The sequence below is a fragment of the Geotrypetes seraphini genome, chromosome 16 (assembly GCF_902459505.1).
Source record: "Geotrypetes seraphini chromosome 16, aGeoSer1.1, whole genome shotgun sequence".
In the NCBI taxonomy this organism is placed as follows: domain Eukaryota; kingdom Metazoa; phylum Chordata; class Amphibia; order Gymnophiona; family Dermophiidae; genus Geotrypetes; species Geotrypetes seraphini.
The window spans coordinates 26,260,060-26,278,265 of NC_047099.1; the positions used below are offsets into that span (position 1 = coordinate 26,260,060).

Consider the following 18,206-nt stretch of genomic DNA (forward strand, 5'->3'; position numbering starts at 1 on the left):
TGGAGCTCAGATGCTTCTCTGAGTTGTGATGTTTTCTTGTCTTTCAGGCAGTGATGATTATCACCTACAAGGAGCCAGAGAACCCAGAGTATGCTGAATTTCTTCACGATCTGAAGAATTATTCTGCTGAGCATTTTAACTTCACCTCAGAGGATGGCCTGGTATGAACCCTGAAGATAGAGGGTTAAACTGACAGCTACAACTGGAGAGCCTAGCTTATATGTTGCAAAGGGGCTAATGCTATGCTGGACAGTCTTGGGGTGCTAGCTCTCGGGAATAAGAGGCGTAAAGCAGGGCCGGATGACTCTGTTGGCTAAGCCCGTGGATTCCCGGACATGTCCTCCTTTTGAGGGCATGTCCAGGGGTCCTGGACGGCTTTTCAAAACCAGGCACTTTGTCTGCGTTTTGAAAAGCAACCCTGAAATTGTGGGCGTAGGCCTGGGGCGGGTCTAGGGGGTCCGCAACCCTACCTTGGTGGCCTTTCTTTATAACGCATTTACAGTGGCCAGAGGAGGAGAGTCTCCTACTAACAGCAGCAGTTGATATATCCATGATCCCAAAGGAGAGAAGAGATCCAACGGGCAATGACTAGTTTCAATGTTGGAGTTATTGGGGGATTGTTTGATCACAGCTTTGCCTAGCTTGTTTCACAACAGTCGCGAGCTGTCAACGTGTTAAATAACGTCGGGAAGAACCTGAATGTAATCTAGTTAACCAGGAAAAAAACATAGCGAATGACGGCAGGTAAACATAAGCTAGGGTTACCATAGGGCTCCAGAAAAAAAGAGGATGGATTGAGACAAGGGTTATACTTCCAGGGAAAGCAACGGAAGTAAATCCCTGATGTCTCGATCCATCCTCCTTTTTCTGGAGCCATATGGCAACCCTAACATTAGCAAGGCCCAAACCAGTCTGTCCAGAAAGGTGGCCAGGATTATACCTGCGACTCTGTGTGGGTCACCCTTTCCCCCCTCTTTTTCTTTATAGACTTGTACCTGCTGCCTGTGCAAGTTTCTCCCCCCTTCCCCCCCAAAAAAAAAAGCCCCTCTTAAAGTATGAAAGTCCATATGTTTTGCTTTGAATGGAGCTGCTCTCAATACTATGATTCTGTCCTCTTTCCATATAGGAATCTCCTGTGTTTTGTCCCATGCTTTTAAACAAAATTCTGTCGCCATCCTCTCTAGGAAGAAGTATTTCCTGATGTCGCTTTTCCTTCTCCCTCTTGCAGCTTTATTTTGTATCCTCTGTGTTTTTTGGAAAACCGAGGTTACATTTGTTCATGTATGGGGCACATAAAAAAAAAAAAAAAAGAAAAACATCCAGAAAGTAGCATAAAGGGGCAGATGCATGTTTTCTCGCTAATTCCTTCCAATTCCCTATTTCCAAAATCTATTTTCTGCAGGAGTCTTGTTAGAGGTGTGATCTGGGCAGGACTTGGGCGGGCTTATGATTTGGACGCTTTTCTGCCCTAATCAAACATTTTAAGACTACGTCCACGGCACAGTTTGAATGTCTGGGGCTAGACCTGTTTTTACAGTGAATAAGTGCCAAAAAGGTTGACTACTGGAGGGATGAAGGCATGATTTTATTCCCCTGCAGTTTTGTCTTGCTTTTTTTTTTTTTTTCACTTTTCATTTGTCCACATTAAATTTCATCTGCCACTTGATCGCCCAGTCTTCCCATTTCCTACAGCAGGGGTTGTCAAAGTCCTTCCTCGAGGGCTGCAATCCTGTCGGGTTTTCAGGATTTCCCCAATGAATATGCATGAGATCTATTAGCATACAATGAAAGCAGTGCATGCAAATAGATCTCATGCATATTCATTGAAGAAATCCTGAAAACCCCACTGGCTTGCGGCCCTCGAGGAGGGACTTTGACACCCCTGTTGTATGCTAATAGATCTCATGCATATTCATTGAGGAAATCCTGAAAACCTGACTGGATTGCGGCACTCAAGGAAGGACTTTAACACCCCTATCCTAAAGTGTGAATAGACTTCTGAGGTGATCCTCCCTCACTCTCCAGTCAGTCCACTGAATTATGTTGCTTTCATTCCTTTTCCACATCCTGCCCTGCTCTTTTAATTACTTTCTGTATACACTCAGGGGTAGGCAACTCTGGTCCTTGAGGGCCGGAATCCAGTCGGGTTTTCAGGATTCCCCCAATGAATATGCATGAGATCTATTTGCATGCACTGCTTTCAATGCATATTCATTGGGGAAATCCTGAAAACCCAACTGGATTGTGGCCCTCGAGGACCAGAGTTGTCCACCCCTGTTCTATACACACTTTATTATGGGGGGTTTTTTCTCCCATTTTTTTCCTTTTCCCTAATTTCCCTCTGCAAATTCTATTGTAATTTAACCTTATTGTTTTTTCCTTGAAGTGCAACGATGTATATTAAATACATTGAACTTGAACCTCCAAGCTTCTTCATGTATAGTGACCCATTTTCTGAATTTCATTTCATTATCCGACAATGATCCTCAAAAGCTCAGACCTCATAAGGTCTCGCCAGCCTCTGTGTTCTCATTTGATGAGAACCTACAAACAGCCCCACCTCCTCCACTTGCTTGATATCAGTGTGAAATTCTCTGGCTAAAGGTTCTTCAGGAGAGCCGAGTCATCTTATCCACTCCTCTATCTTTGTGTAGATACTCCACAAACTGGTAAGCCCTCTTCTTAATGTCTGGGATTTGGTCTACCTCTCGGTCCACTCTATTCATAACCCCTCTGGACTAAGGCCAGCAGGATGCACCTAGGACTTCCTCTCACACCAGGTCATCAACATGGATTCTCAGTCTCACCCTGGTTCCACCATTCTCCATTCTTTTTTATGTGGATCTCTCAACTGGTCTCTCTCCTTGGGATCCTCCTTAGGATCTGTCCTTAAACTGGGTTCTGGCATGCTGAGCTCCTACAAATTTAGAATCTCTTTTTTTTTTTCTGTGTCCAAGGGAAATTGGCATTACTTCTGGGCTTCTGCACTCTTTCTGTTCGTTGGTCTCTGATGAAGAGGACCAAGGTCTTTCATGAGCCCCTGGATGAGAAATCTACCACACTTCATCTCAAACATCTTGACTGGTTCCCTCCCCCCCTTGGGGTGGAAGCTTTTTAGCACCTCCCCGCACTCACTTTTTAATACTTTCTTCTAAAGAACAGCTGCCACTGGGGGTTTCTCTGACTAGCTCATCCCTTAGTACTTTGAGTGGTATTGTTCTGATGCAGGACCCAGAATGCTCCTCCTGTTCTGGCACGGGTTGCAGCTGGGTACATTGCAGGCACATGTGCTATTCTCTTTCTGAGTTTCTGGCACAAGCTTGTATTTGGCTAGATTATGTCGGAAAACCACTACTGACAGATCAAGGAATCTTTCACTGACTCGTCCTCCAGGAGTAGTGGCTGTAGATCATGTTTTGTTTTTATGTTTCCAGTTTTGTATTGTACTTCATTACAAGGTCCCTCTCGGTGGTTTTCTTTTCTTTGTACTGCAGTAGGTTTGGCCTTGGTATTTTAAGTGAAGGGGGAGTGACCTTACTGTAGATGATTGTAGGGTTGCAGGCTTTGTTTGGAGGATTCAGTCATGACTTGGAGATGTTTGTCCCAATCTCATGAATCACAGCATGTAAGATAGTATTGTGTGGCTTTAGCTGTGTACAGTGGACTTTTTTTTATATGTAAAGGGTGGAAACTGGAGTTTCGAATGCATCTTTTATCTAATTTCTTGTTTGTAGGTGGCCATTATTAGTAGAAACTGTGATGTAGACAGAGAAAGTTAGCTGTTTTGAGGGAGCAGTTCTGTTTGGGATACATTGAAAGAGTTGTGAAAATCTCTTCTCCTTCAGTCCAGTATTAAAAATGTTGTTAAGATACCGGTGGTGACTGAAAAATCTACTTTGTTATTTGTACAAAATATCTCTTCCAGTTTTGCCATAAGTTTGACATAATGTTGTTGTGATGCTCCGGTGCCACCTACCGGTAGTGTAGTCCACATCTCCTTCACCGCCTACCAGTAATGCAGGCTGCATCTTGTAGGGTTAGGCTTAACGCCAGAATTTCTCCCCTTGAGTTCCTGTTTCCAAGTACACTACTTCTATGCCTTCTTGCTCCAAAGGCCCTAGCAATAGGCTCCCCTTTCTCTCAGGTTGAGAACACCCAGAGTCGTCCTGACTGTCCGTCAGACCACAGGAGGCAGAAAAGGGAAAGTCCCCTTCCCTCTAGGAGTCTCTTTTCCCTTTCGAAAGGCTCCTTTTTATCTGTTCCAGTTTGTACGCAAATCAGTTGAGTAAGTTCCTCATCAAGGTAAAGTTCCCCTTCATAGTCCAACAAAACATAACACTTTGGCAGGCTCAGGATAGCCCATTTCCGTGTCCACACACCTAGCCTCTTGGATAGACTAGAACCTCCCTTTCAGGAATTAGGTTGATCTGGCTATCTTCCTTTTCACTCCCGGGCATCTATCTCTGGAAATCCTTGGGCTAGTTAAGCTTTGGGTATCCCTCCCTCAAGGAAACTCAATCCCACGTGATGGGACATACAAGTATGCCACTTAAATACACTCGACTTTATCTCCTTTTGCAGAGGAGGGAGATTAACAGCATGCATAAAATTACGGTGGCGAAAAAGACCTTCACTTAATTCGAGAAGCTCATCAAGCAGCCAAAGCTACTAGCAAGTAAACTAAACTAAAGCTTAATTTTATATACCGGGTCGTCAATCTAAGGAAGCTCGGCTCGGTTTACAACAATTAGATAAAAACTAAAGAAAGTTTACAATGATTAAATAAAAACGAAAGAAAGTAATAGCAAAAGTTTCAAAGAGATTAGTTTTCAAAATGTTTGGCAAAAAGAAAAGTTTTTAGAAGTTTGCGGAAAGATTGGAAAGAACTGGGGCTCTTCAGAATTAAGGGGAGTTAATTTCATAGTTGAGAAAGTTTAAAAGCCAGAGATTGACTGAAGATTTTATCTCCTTTAATTCACTTTCTAGATGGAAGGGAGAGTTTGAATTGTTGAATGCCTCTTGCAAAGGAAAATCTGTAAGGGAACAAGGGGAATAAAAAAATGCCATATAAAATTTTGAAAGAGATGCGGGCACATTTGAATTGAATTCTAAGATAAACCGGGAGCCAATGAATACTCAGGAGCAAAGGGGTCACATGGTCAAATTTACTTTTTCCAAAGATCAGCTTCGCAGCAGTATTCTGGATTAATTGTAATCTTTGGAGACAGATCTTTTTGATGCCAAGATCGATAGTGTTACAGTAATCTAGTCGAGATAATATGATTGATTGGACCAAGACAGAGAAATGTCGATGATGAAAAAAGATGTCTAACCTTCCTCAACATTCGTAAACTAAAAAAGCATTTCTTGACCAGGGAATTTATTTGGTCCTTAAAGGTAAGAGAGGAATCAAAAAAGACTCCCAATATCTTAGATGAGAACTCAATCTGCAAAGAGGCCCCAGATTCCAAAGCTACAGTAGGAGGAAGTCTTTAGAATCACTGAGATCTGGAATAACCTCACCTCCCCTCTCCGAACCTCAAGCTCCCTCCAACTCTTCCGCAAACACCTAAAAACCTGGCTATTCTCAAAACTGTAACACTTCCCCCCTCTTAGGCCTCTCACCTTCCCCCTTTACACCTAACTCTTTAATCTCTCCACTGTAGTTCCTCTCTCATCTTTCTTCCTGTAAACCGTGCCGAGCTCCGCATTCGTGGAGATGGTGCGGTATATAAACCCAAGGTTTAGTTTAGTTTAGTTTAAGAAGTCAGTAAGTTCTCAGTTCATCGTCAGTCACAAGAAACTCCACGAAACTGCACGTCGTTTGTCAAATCTCTGTTGGAGATCCTCTGTCCAAGCTTTCTAGAATTCAGATATACAGTAGTCTTCTTCTCTGCCACCTCCATCAGCACCTACTTTCCTTTAAAGAATAGGCTCCAAATAGGGGGCCTATTTATAGAATAACCCTCATGTTTGGGAAGGGTACAGAGTAGAAAAATGACGAGCATTCAAAGATGATAAAATCTGATGTCCCTCTTCTAGAAACTGCTGCAGACAAATTCCATTAAAAGGATTTTTAGTAGTGATTATTCCAGATGAGCAGAGAAGTTGTCCTCCCACTTGAAAAACTCATTTGGCATCTTCAGCTTAGGTGAGGTGTGTAAGACTTTGGATCTGTTAGAGTTAATAACTCTGCTTGGATTATGCTTTGTTCCTTAGGTTCTCACACAGAGATGTGAACTGAAAAGTAGATGTCTGTAAGTGAATGAGGAAGAGCAGGGAAGGAGGTATAACATGTAGCTTGAGTAGGGGTCCCACTCCACTTGCCTCTACTGAACCGGGGTTGCCATGGAAACCTTAATTTTCCACACACTGTAATGAATACTGCTGGAGGGTGTTTGTAGGATCCAGAAGAAAAGTGAGAGGCTAGAAATGTCCATTAATCTTTGCGGAGGGCTCTTCTGAAAGAGAGAGAGAGATTTGAAGGACTGGGTAGAGGTTTTTATTAATTTCCTGAAGCTCTTGGCATTTATTTTAGTCTCCCTTTTCTTGAGGCCCTTCTTTTTCAGTTCTGTGTTACATCTGCACTTCCCCCGAATCATCATTGAAGGGGCCAGTGTCAAGCTTTGCCAAATTGCTCTGGGGTAGGTTAAAGCTCATACTCCGCAAGGGTGGGATGGGGGGGGAGGTTAGAGTCATTGAAAACCTTAATGCTGGAGCAATTGAATAACACTTGTTTGTAAGAAATGTGGAGGTGAGGGATTTATGAGCGTAAAGTTATATAACTGGGAAAAAAATGCAACAGCGAAGGGAAGTGGTGGAATTGGAACGTTTATCTCCACACTCAGCACAAGGCAAATATACCTGACTGAGGAATTTATGATCAGTCTTTTATTGTCTGGTGGAACTGACTTTCAGTTGAGAGGAACAGAACAAGGAGAAGGGTGAGGGTGTCAGAACTAAGGGGAAGTTGAAAAGTGAATAAGCCAGCTGAGGTCAGTCGAAGCTGTCGTGGGAGGGACGGGGGAACCTCATTGCTACCAAGCAAGTACTAAGGCCTCAGGAAATAAGCTGAGGTAGGCAAACTTGCAGTATGAGAGAGCAGAAAACCCAAAGGAGAGGGCTGTGGGTTATTGTAATAGAACATTACATTAGTGACTTCTATTCCGCCTGTACCTTACAGTTCTAGGCAGATTATATCAGAAGATAACTGGACTTTTCCAGGAGATTTACAATTTGGGTGGTCACTAAAGAGATCACTAAACTAAACTAAGCCTTAGGTTTATATACCGCATCTTCTCCACTGAAGTGGAGCTCGACACGGTTTACAGAGTTTAAAAAATATGGGAAGAGAGAAGAGAAAGAGTTTACAAAGCATAAAAAGAGGGGATGTAATCAGGAGAAGAGATTATTATATGCTAGAGAAAAGCCATGTTTTCAGTTGTTTTCGGAATAGTTGGAGGGAGTCCAGGTTCCGCAGCGGGACAGTGAGGTCGTTCCAGAGGCCGGTAATTTTGGAGAGGAGGGATCTACCCAGTTTACCTGCGTGGAGGATGCCGTGTAGAGAGGGGAAGGATAGTTTATGTCTGTGGGCAGATCTGGTGGTAGTTGGTGTCGGGGTGAGGAAGGATAGAGGGATTAGGGGCGGAAGGATGCCGTGAATGATCTTGAAAGCCAGGCAGGAGCATTTGAAATGAATTCTGGAAAGTACTGGGAGCCAGTGAAGATTGGTAAGTAGAGGGGAGACGTGGTCATATTTGCGTTTAGCAAAAATCAGCTTAGCCGCAGTGTTCTGGATAAGCTGGAGTCTGCGAAGACTTTTTTTCAATAGACCTAAGTAGATGGCGTTACAATAATCGAGTTTGGATAGGATGATGGATTGTACAAGGACGGTGAAATGCTTTTGGTGAAAATAGGATCTAACTTTCCTCAGCATGTGGAGGCTGAAAAAACAAGATTTTGCCAGGGAATTCAGGTGATCGTTGAGGGAAAGGGAGGAGTCGATAGTGATGCCAAGGACCTTGCTTGAGAACTCAAGGTGTAGAGCAGGGCCTGTGGGTAGGGTGAAGAGGGCGGGCAGGTAAGCTAATTTTGGGCCGAGCCAGAGTAATTTTGTTTTTGATTCATTTAATTTCATCTGTACTGAGAGGGACTAAGAGTTGTATCAGAAAAAGGAAATGTTTGAATTGAATAAACACTTATCCCTCCGTATTCACGGTGTCAGCAATCGCAGTTTCGAATATTCACGGTTTTTTAGCTTGCTGGCTCCTCCCCCCCAAAAAAAATTACGTCAGCTTGCATAGAGAAATTGCTGATTCCCAGCACTTTGTTCACCGTGTTTTGCCTCTCCTTCAGGAACAGGCCAGGTCTCCCACCATGTAATTCAGGGTTTAACCATATTCACGATGGTTTTTAATAGAAAACGGCGAATAACATATGAAAAAGTTATTTGCATTTTTTCTGTTTTCGCGGGTCTGTTAATCCCCTATCGAGACTACGACAGGAGCTCATGGTAGCCATTTCCTATGAGTGATCTGCATGGGGCAGGAGCGTAGCAAGATCGCTCCTGCCCTGAAGGACCACTAGATCACCAGGTACGGTTCTGGGGAGTGTCAGAGGGCTTAAGGTAAGGTCTGGGATTCCGGGGGGGGAGGGGGGGTCAGAACTGGCCCAGAATTATTTGCGTTTTTTTAATATTCGCGGGCCGGCTCTGTCCCTAACCCCTGCGACTATTGAGGGAGAAGTGTATATGAGAAATGAAGATAAACATCACATGAAGGCCCGGACGGCATTCACCCAAGGGTGCTCAAGGAATTAAGGAATGAAATAGCAGAGACACTTCAGCAAATATGCAACCTATCCCTAAAAACTGGAGAGATCCCGGAGGACTGGAAAATAGCAAATGTCACGCCCATCTTCAAGAAGGGTTCAAGGGGCGACCCGGGAAACTATAGGCCGGTAAGCCTCACATCGGTCCCGGGAAAGATGATGGAGGCGCTGATCAAGGACAGCATCTGTGACCATATCGAAAAAAATGGACAGCTAAGGTCGAGCCAGCATGGGTTCTGCAAGGGTAGGTCGTGCCTCACAAACTTATTGTACTTCTTTGAGGGGGTAAATAACCAGGTGGACAAAGGTGAACCCATAGACATAATCTACCTAGACTTCCAAAAAGCCTTCGATAAGGTACCACATGAGCGGTTGCTCAAGAAGCTATGGAATCACGGGGTGCGAGGGGAGGTCCACCGATGGATCAAAAACTGGCTGGCAGACAGGAAGCAGAGGGTTGGTGTAAAGGGCCACTACTCGGACTGGCAAGGGGTCACGAGCGGGGTTCCTCAAGGGTCAGTGCTGGGACCGCTCCTGTTTAATATATTCATTGACGACCTGGAGGCGGGAACAAAATGCGAGGTCATCAAATTCGCAGATGACACCAAACTATTCAGCAAGGTTGAAACCACGGTAGACTGCGAGAATCTCCAAAGGGATCTTACGACATTGGAAGAATGGGCGAAAAAGTGGCAAATGAGCTTCAATGTAGGGAAATGCAAGGTCATGCATATAGGGAGAAGGAACCCGATGTTCACTTACAAAATGGGGGGATCAATGCTAGGGGTCAGTAACCTTGAAAGAGACCTGGGAGTGATGGTAGACACAACACTGAAGGCGTCGGCACAATGCGCCACAGCCTCGAGGAAAGCAAATCAAATGTTAGGTATCATTAAGAAGGGTATCTCGACCAGAACGAAGGAAGTCATCCTGCCACTGTACCGGGCTATGGTGCGCCCGCACCTGGAATACTGTGTACAGTACTGGTCACCGTACCTCAAAAAGGACATGGCAATGCTTGAGAGAGTCCAGAGAAGAGCAACTAAACTGATTAAGGGTATGGAAAACCTTACATACACTGACAGACTGAAGAAGCTGGGGTTGTTCTCCCTGGAAAAGCGGAGACTCAGAGGAGATATGATAGAGACCTTCAAGATCCTGAGGGGCATCGAAAAGGTTGACAAGGATAGATTTTTCAATTTGAAAGAAACCACAAGAACAAGGGGTCACTCGATGAAATTGAAGGGGGACAGGTTTAAAACAAACGCAAGGAAATTCTTCTTCACACAGAGGGTGGTGGACACATGGAACACCCTTCCGGAGGCCGTGATAAGAAATAGCACAGTACAGGGTTTCAAGGATGACCTGGATAGGTTCCTGGAGGACAAAGGGATTGAGGGGTACAGATAAGAGCAGTGGAAAGTTTAGAGATAAGTGTTGAGGTAGGCATAAAATTAGTCAAAGGACCGCAGATCAGGCAATATGCCTGATGGGCCACCGCGTGAGCGGACCGCCGGGCTAGATGGACCTCTGGTCTGCCCCGGCGGAGGCGACTACTTATGTACTTATGTACTTATATGTACTTATGAAAATATTATTATTGCAATTACAGTAGAATCCCAATTATCTGGGCAACTCACCCAACCAGCAAAAAAAAAAAATCCTCTTCCCCCCCCAGCCCCCGCAACGTCAGCAGTCCTGACTGGACAACCCCCCTCCCTTACCCAAAGCGGCAGCTCTGTAAACAGGCTGCTTGTGGCCAGCCCTGGCAGGGCCTTTTCTTTGTCGCATCACTTCTGAATCGGCGAGTCTGATTTATTTATTTTTTTCAGACAATGAATCGATTCGAATCGGCGAATCAGGCAGCACTGTAAGAGAGCGGAGACACGGGGCAGTCTCAGCGGTGACTGTGCGCTTATATATACAGTTTGAGAGACGGTATGAGAGAGCAGGGTTGATTATTTTGTCTTGTTTTTAGATGAATTACATTACCGCTGGCTTCTATGATGGGATTATGATGTACGCAGAAGCAGTGAACAAGACGCTGGCGAAAGGAGGCTCCATAAGCAATGGGACTGCAGTCGTCATGGAGATGTGGAACAGGACATTTTATGGTAAGGCCAAAAGAAAATATTACACAATAAATATACCGTCAGTAATTCAGTCATCCCTCTGTATCATAGCCTGGAGAGCCGGAGGGATTGTGGTGCCCCTGCTGTGTGCCAGAGGTATTGTAGGGTCCCCTGCTTTGTGCCATACTAGAAGAACATTGCTTAATTAGAAAACCTTTCAGGAAATAAAAATGGATTTTCCCCCCAGATATTGTTAGTGCCTAGCCATGAAGGGAGGTCGGAAAACAAAACGCACAGCAGAGTTAGAAACATAGAGTAAGACGGCAGAAAAGGTTCCGACGGCCCAACTAGTCTGCCCACTCAAGAACCCTCCCTCCTCGAGAATCCATCTTTTAAGCATTCCTCTGGAGCGACCCCACCAGACGGTCCCATCGTTCCTTGAAGTCGAGCGTGGTACTGGCCTCAACTACCTGACGTGGAAGACCATTCCATCGATCAATCACCCTTTCGGTCCCCAAACGAACAGTTTACAATTCAAAAATAATATATGAAACAGAAAGGAACTACAATTCAGACAGGAAAGCGAAGAGAAAAAAAACCCCAAGATTACTTGGCCAAATAGAGAGGGCCAGCAAAAGCTTAAGAGTAGAGTTGTGAATCTTGACTACCAGCTACTCTCCTGCCAAGTCTCCAAATGCTAGATTGAACAGGTGCATTTTTAGAGTGATCTTCGCAAAAGTCTACTGTGTTCTGAGAGCCAAGAGGGGGGTCTCACAGGGAGGGGGCTGCCAAAAGAAAGAACATTGAGTCATCTGTAGTCCTGTGGAGCTGAGGGGCCCGAGTGGAAAGATGATGAGCATCCAGTGATCGAAATGTCTTATGAGGAGTACAAGGAGTAATCGGCACGGAAAGATAGGGATCTTATCTTATCTCAGAAAATACTCAAAGCCATTCTTTCAGGAAGCGGCTGAGAATTTAGGAGTATTTGATGAGAGCCTTTGATATTGGGAGGGAATTTACATTTCTCAGATGTCGTTACTCTAGATAATAAGGGAAGAGTTTCCTAGAAAGAGGCTGGTCATTGAAACATGGAGAACAAGTCGTCTTGGACAAAAGACTACACTTGTTATTCAAGCGCACATAATAATACTATTCTCAAGTACCGCAGATCTCTCGTTGCTGAATGAAGCATAATTCAGAAAAAAAAAGTGGAGGTCGATGTCAAAAGCACGATGTGATCTGATCATACTCTCATTTGAGTGGAGATTAGAGGAACTGGAAATAGTACGGGTGACAGTTCAGGAAATTAAATGGTAGTTTATTAGGAGCTAAACCGGTGTTTATATAATGCAACAAAATCAATATAAAACTAGATTTTGTTGTATGGCCTTTACTATACAAAATGGTCAAAAGAGTTTACAATATAAAATATACTTAAAACACAACAAAGACAATTGCAAGATAAGAATAGCCTTACTGGGTCAGACCAATGGTCAATCAAGCCCGTCCTCACAGTGGCCAATCCAACGAAGGAAACTACCACCCCCTCCACTAGCTGTGTTTGAAGGAAGGCTCTCTTTGCATTTCAGGGGGCCCAGAATGGAACAACCTTCTAGGCCGCCTGCGACAAACACCCATACTTCCAATTCAGCACTGAAAACTCACCTTTTTCTCTCAGTGCATTGACCCATTCCCATGCAGTCCCCTGCATGATATCTTCCATGCATTTTCTATACAATATCTATGTCTCTGTAACAATTCTATTATTGTACAAGCCGCAATAAATCATAGCTGACGTTTACGGGGTACAAGAGTTGGTATGGTATGGTAATGTCATTGTGTGTCCCCTAGTCTTTGTAATTTTCGACGGAGTGAGAAATTGATCCACTTGTACCCGTTCTACTCCACTCAGGATTTTGTAGACTTCAATCATGTCTCCCCTAGGGCCCAGTACCTTGCTAATCCATGCCTTGCTGACACTATATCCGCTTCATCTTTTCCTCTTTTATTCCCCCCCCCTCCCACCCTACACACACAATTTTTTTTTTTTCCTGTTCTCCTTCTCAATCTGACTCTGAACTGCTCTTATCTTGAGGTTGTATTCTTCAAGTCCAGTCGTGGCTGTGGAATCAGACTGCCGTGGCCTGGAGAATTAGAATCTGACTTACAAACGTTGCTCTCCCGCCCCCACCATCGCTGGGCTTTAGCTGGCTCAGAGATGAGTCTCGCCAGTGTGGTAGAATGTTAATTAATACTGTTGAAATGCCACAGCTATGATTTAGTGTCTGTCAAGAATCCCGAGAGGTTTTTATTACTTCACTTCTCACTTTTTTTTTTTTTTCTCTCTTGGTTTTTTTTTTTTTTTTTTCTTCTTTCCATTTCCTCCTCCCCTTTCCAACTCTCACATATTCTTGCTGACCTCGCACACTGTGATGGAGTCTTCCTCCTTCCCCTCATCACTGTCTTCACGTGCTGTCACAGAATCTCTTATTCCCCCTGAGAGGGGACATGATCGAAACATTCAAGATAATGAAGGGAATAGATATAGTAGATAAAGACAGGTTGTTCACCCTCTCCAAGGTAGAGAGAATGAGATGGCACTCTCTAAAGTTAAAAGGGGATAGATTTTGTACAAACATAAGGAAGTTATTCTTCACCCAGAGAGTGGTAGAAAACTGGAACGCTCTTCTGGAGGCTGTTGTATGAGAAAACAGCCTCAAGGGATTCAAGACAGAACATAAGAACATAAGAACATAAGCAGTGCCTCTGCCGGGTCAGACCACAGGTCCATCCTGCCCAGCAGTCCGCTCCCGCGGTGGCCAAAAACAGGTCAAGGCCTGTCTGAATCATCAGAAGGGCTCCCCTGTCACCTTGGTTTCCCATTTAAGTTCTGCCCTCCTATCGAAGTCCTAGCCCTCCGGTCTTGCACATGCACGACCAGGTTGGTTTACTCAGTACCCCACGATCCCTCTATCCCTCAGGAATCCACAGAGTTAGACAAGTTCCTGCTGAACCAGAACGTACACAGGTAGGGTTGGTCTCAGTTAGGGCACTGGTCTTTGACCTAAGGGCCAACGCGTGGACACGATGGACCTCTGGTCTGACCCAGCAGTGGCAATTCTTATGTTCTTATCGGTGGCCTCACATGGTATCACGGAGTCTCCCTCCTTTCCCCTATCACTAGCCTCACATAATATTTTATTTATTTGAATAATTTGGATATGGTTCACAACCTTTTCACGGGTAACTCTAGGTGTGTTATATTTCAAGTAGAGTTAGCAATCGTAGAAACATAAAAATCAAGGGTTAAGTGACTTGCCCAATGTTATAAAGAGCAACAGTGAGATTTTGAAGCCTCCCTGGTTTTCAGCCCACTGTTCCACCTCCCCACACCATTATGTATTGATTTACTTAAATCCATTCATTCACTTTTCTGTACCATTCTCCCAGGCGGTGGCGCTTCCCGCCCTCACCCCTCTCCTTCCCGACCCCCTTCTACACTTGTGCTCTCCCTCTCCACCCCCACGCTCCCCCACCAGCGTTGGATTTCCCTTTGACATCACTTCCTGGCCCCGTGACCCGGAAGTGATTCAGAGGGGAACCGGGCTGACGCGAGGAACAGGCAGAAGTTGCTCGTGCTAGTGAAGATAATACAGAGGTACGGGGTGGGGGGTGGGGGAGGGATGACATGGCGTGGTGGATAGGAGCAGTCCACACACCCCTTACTATGCCACTGCTCCCAGAACGGTTTACATGAATTTATTTATTCAGGTACTCAAACATTTTCCCCTCTCTGTCCTGGTGGGCTCACACAATCTATCTAATGTACCGAGGGGATTAAGTGACTTGCCCAGGGTCACAAGGAGCAGTGGGGGTGTGAACCCACAACCTCAAGGTGCCAAGGCTGTAGCTTTAACCACTGTGCCACTCTAGAAATAAAAATGTAATAAAAGTGAGCCAAGTAAAGGGCAAGCAAGCCATTGTGACATCACTGATGAGGTTGGCTCTTTGGTATTGGTGGAATGAGGCATTATGATGTCACAATACCAGCTTTGGTTACAGAGGCTGAAACTTGTCACACTATTTATTTATTCAATTTTCTATATTGGGGAACTCAGAATGGTATACTTGAATTTATTCAGGTATTGAAGCATTTCTCCCTGTCTGTCCCGGTGGGCTCACAATCTATCTAATGTACCTGGGGCAAAGGGGGGATTAGGTGACTAGCCAGGGTCACAAGAAGCAGTGTGGGTTTGAACCCACAACCCCAGGGTGCTGAGACTGCAGTTCTAACCAATGTTCCGCATTCTCAGACATAGTATGGTAAAAGATAGCTCAATGAGAGATCATTCATTCCTCTGATGGCCGACTCTCCCCCTCTTTCTCTGGCTCCCTTGAGGGTATAAGGGGTTATGTAATGGCTGGTCTCTCTTTCTCTCTGACTCCCTCTGCAGGTGTGAGAGATTATACAATGTCTGTGCTCTCATCCTCTCTCTCTCTAGCTCCCCCTGTTGGTGTGAGAGGTTATACCCTGTCTATGGTCTGACCCTCTTTCTCTGGCTCCTTCTGCAGGTGTTAGCGGTTTCATTACAATTGATAAAAACGGAGATCGAGAAAATGATTACTCTCTCTGGGACATGGTGGATAGCGGGGAAGGAAATTTTCAGGTAGGTGGACAGGCTTTCATGGATCATCAGAATTTGCTGTACCTTACTCCCAATAATGTCAGCCTGTTCAAATAATTGAAACCCCCCTCCTTCCCAGTATCTTGCCGTTTCATACTCTGTGAGGCAAGGGTGCGATCACTGACAAAAATTCAAATGAAAGACATTAGATTTCGAAAGGACGCCCCGAAAGATGAGGATGGCTCTTTTCTTCCACTGCCCTCACAACCCCCAACAGCAATCTGGGCTTCAATCCCAGTAAGCTGCTGCTCAAATGTGAAAGTGTGGGCTCCATTCCCGGGTTGGTCTGCTACTTTTCAGAGAGTTATGCACATGTAAGCTCTTCTAGCTCACTGCTGCTCTGTGCCAAGGTCAGTAACGGGGGGTGGGGTGGGGAGGAGTGCCCCTTTTCACTTTCCTTCCCCCCCCTTTCTCCTTCCCCCTTCCCTTCCTCTCTACCTTTTTAACTTCGGTGCGAGCTACCACCAATTTGCTGCCCACGATGGCTTTGACTCTGTCTCTTTGACGCTGTCACTTCCGGGACCCGCGCCTAAGAAGTGACGTCAGAGTGCCGAAGCCGACGTGGGTAGTAAGTTGGTGGCTGCTCGTGCCGAAGTTAAAAGGGTAGAGGGAAGGGGCGCACACGCATGGCAGGGGGCGGGGGAGGGGCGCCACTGCTCTGTGCCCTGCAATGATCAACATTTTCTCATTACCTCCTGGGTGAGCCTTAAGGTTGTATCTATAGACGTAGAATGAGAATAAAAAAACTTAGTAAATTAGCCCCAGACCTTTGTAGAGTGGCACGTAGCATGGAAAATACTCTCCGATGCACCCTTATGCCTCCCGCTATCCCACCCGGCTGTACCATTCTTGGCGGTATCTTGCTGTTCAGTACATGCATGTGGGTTAAATTCAAATCCAAAAATCAATCAATAAAACCCTTTTTCAGTAGCAGCTGTTGGTGAGTTCCATTGAGGTACACTAGTGTTTTGTTTTGTTTTCCCCCTGCCCCTGAAGGGCTCACAATCTTAAGTTTGTGAAACATTGGAGGATTAAGTGACTTGCTTAAGGTCACAAGGAGCCACACTGGGATTTGAACCCTGGCTTCCCTAGTAGTCAGCCTGAAGGACTAACCATTAGGCTCCTCCTCCAAATCAGTTATGTGCCAGATGGATTTTGTTTGCATCCCATTTTTTCCACTCAGGGTACGCTATGTCTTTTAATGATACGAATATATTGCAGATAGAATCATAACATTCATCTTTGTAATGCATTCTGTTCTTACCCTCCTCAAATACATGTTATAGATGAATTATAATATTCTGCTTCCTAAGGCTTAAGATTTCTAATGAACAGTCGTCCTCATCCCTCCACTAATAGACACCAAGGTTCTACTGAAAATAAATCATCTACACTCACAATTATTCTAAGCCTGTTCACCATTTCTACAATTAATGGTCTGTGAATAATTCAGCATATGCAGAAGTAACAAGGTATTCAATGTTTCCGGACATAAATACTTCCTCTTATCTTACTATGTTCTCCCAGATTGTATCCAATTACAGTGGATCCTTGAAGAAGATTATCCCAGTTCCTGGTGTGGAAATCCACTGGCCAGGAAATATTATCCCTAAGGACGTGCCGCCTTGTGGCTTTGAGAACGAGGATCCTGCCTGCCAAGGTTTTAGAACTATTTCCTCTAATGCTATGACTGGGGTTTCACTCGTAGGGGGCTCGTATGTTTGACGCCTGCCCTTTGGTATCTGTTCAACAGAGTTTATGCTCGTAAAGGCACTCGATTAGCAAACGTACAGGGGACGACTGGTGCCTCATATGGGACAAGAGAAGGAGACTCTTCAGGCTGTGACACTTGGGAGGTCTCATTGTGGGGGGGCTGTGAGATGCAGTGGGGGGAGGGCAGTGAGACTGCAGAACTGGGGAGGACAGTATGGGTAGGGTTACCATATGGCTCCAGAAAAAGGAGGACGGATTGAGACATCCGGGTTTTACTTCCACTGAAAGCAATGGAAGTAAAACCCGGATGTCTTAATCCATCCTCCTTTTCCTGGAGCCGTATGGGGGCTGTGAGGCTGAAAAACTAGGGAGAGCTCGGTAGGGGTGGAGGGGGGCAGTGAGTCTGCAGAACTGGGGAGGGCTCTGTGGGGGTGGGGCAGTGATGATACAGAACTGGGGAGGGAGCAGTGAGGCTGGGACCAGTAAGGTTATTAGGGAGCTTTCTTTTGAGACTGTTTTTTATTTCTTGTTTCTTCATTTTTGCTAATATTTGACAGAGTTACAGCCTTGAGTCTGTCAGCAGCCCTTCCTCCTCCCCCTTCAGCCCCCTCTAAGCATTCCCAGATCCTGTTCTCAGCTTTTGGAGTGGGTCCAGAATGGGCCTCTGGCTGGAGGAAATGCCACATGGTGAGCTCACTGATCTACTGGGCAAAGCAAAAGAAATAGTTAGAAACGAGGTTCTCTGTTTTCTGTCTCCCTGTTCCAGCCCCAGTGATTTGTAGTGAGGCCCGGAATTCCCATCCTACCTCTTCTCCCTCGCCACTGCCTGCATTTATGAAGCTTGATGGCCAAAAACATGTTTGTGCACTGAGGGGCAGTTACAGCTAGCCTGTGGTGTACCCGGGAA

General features: G+C 45.2%; 1 protein-coding gene across 1 annotated transcript in view; it reads left to right on the forward strand.

Moving 5' to 3' along the window:
- NPR1 (natriuretic peptide receptor 1) overlaps nucleotides 1–18,206 on the forward strand; it is a 118,702-nt gene that overhangs the window by 40,919 nt on the left and 59,577 nt on the right. Inside the window, exons 3-6 of the mRNA XM_033924395.1 lie at nucleotides 48–161; nucleotides 10,808–10,943; nucleotides 15,474–15,568; nucleotides 17,114–17,246. Of these exons, the coding sequence (XP_033780286.1) occupies nucleotides 48–161; nucleotides 10,808–10,943; nucleotides 15,474–15,568; nucleotides 17,114–17,246 (478 nt within the window). The remainder of the gene's footprint in view (nucleotides 1–47; nucleotides 162–10,807; nucleotides 10,944–15,473; nucleotides 15,569–17,113; nucleotides 17,247–18,206) is intronic.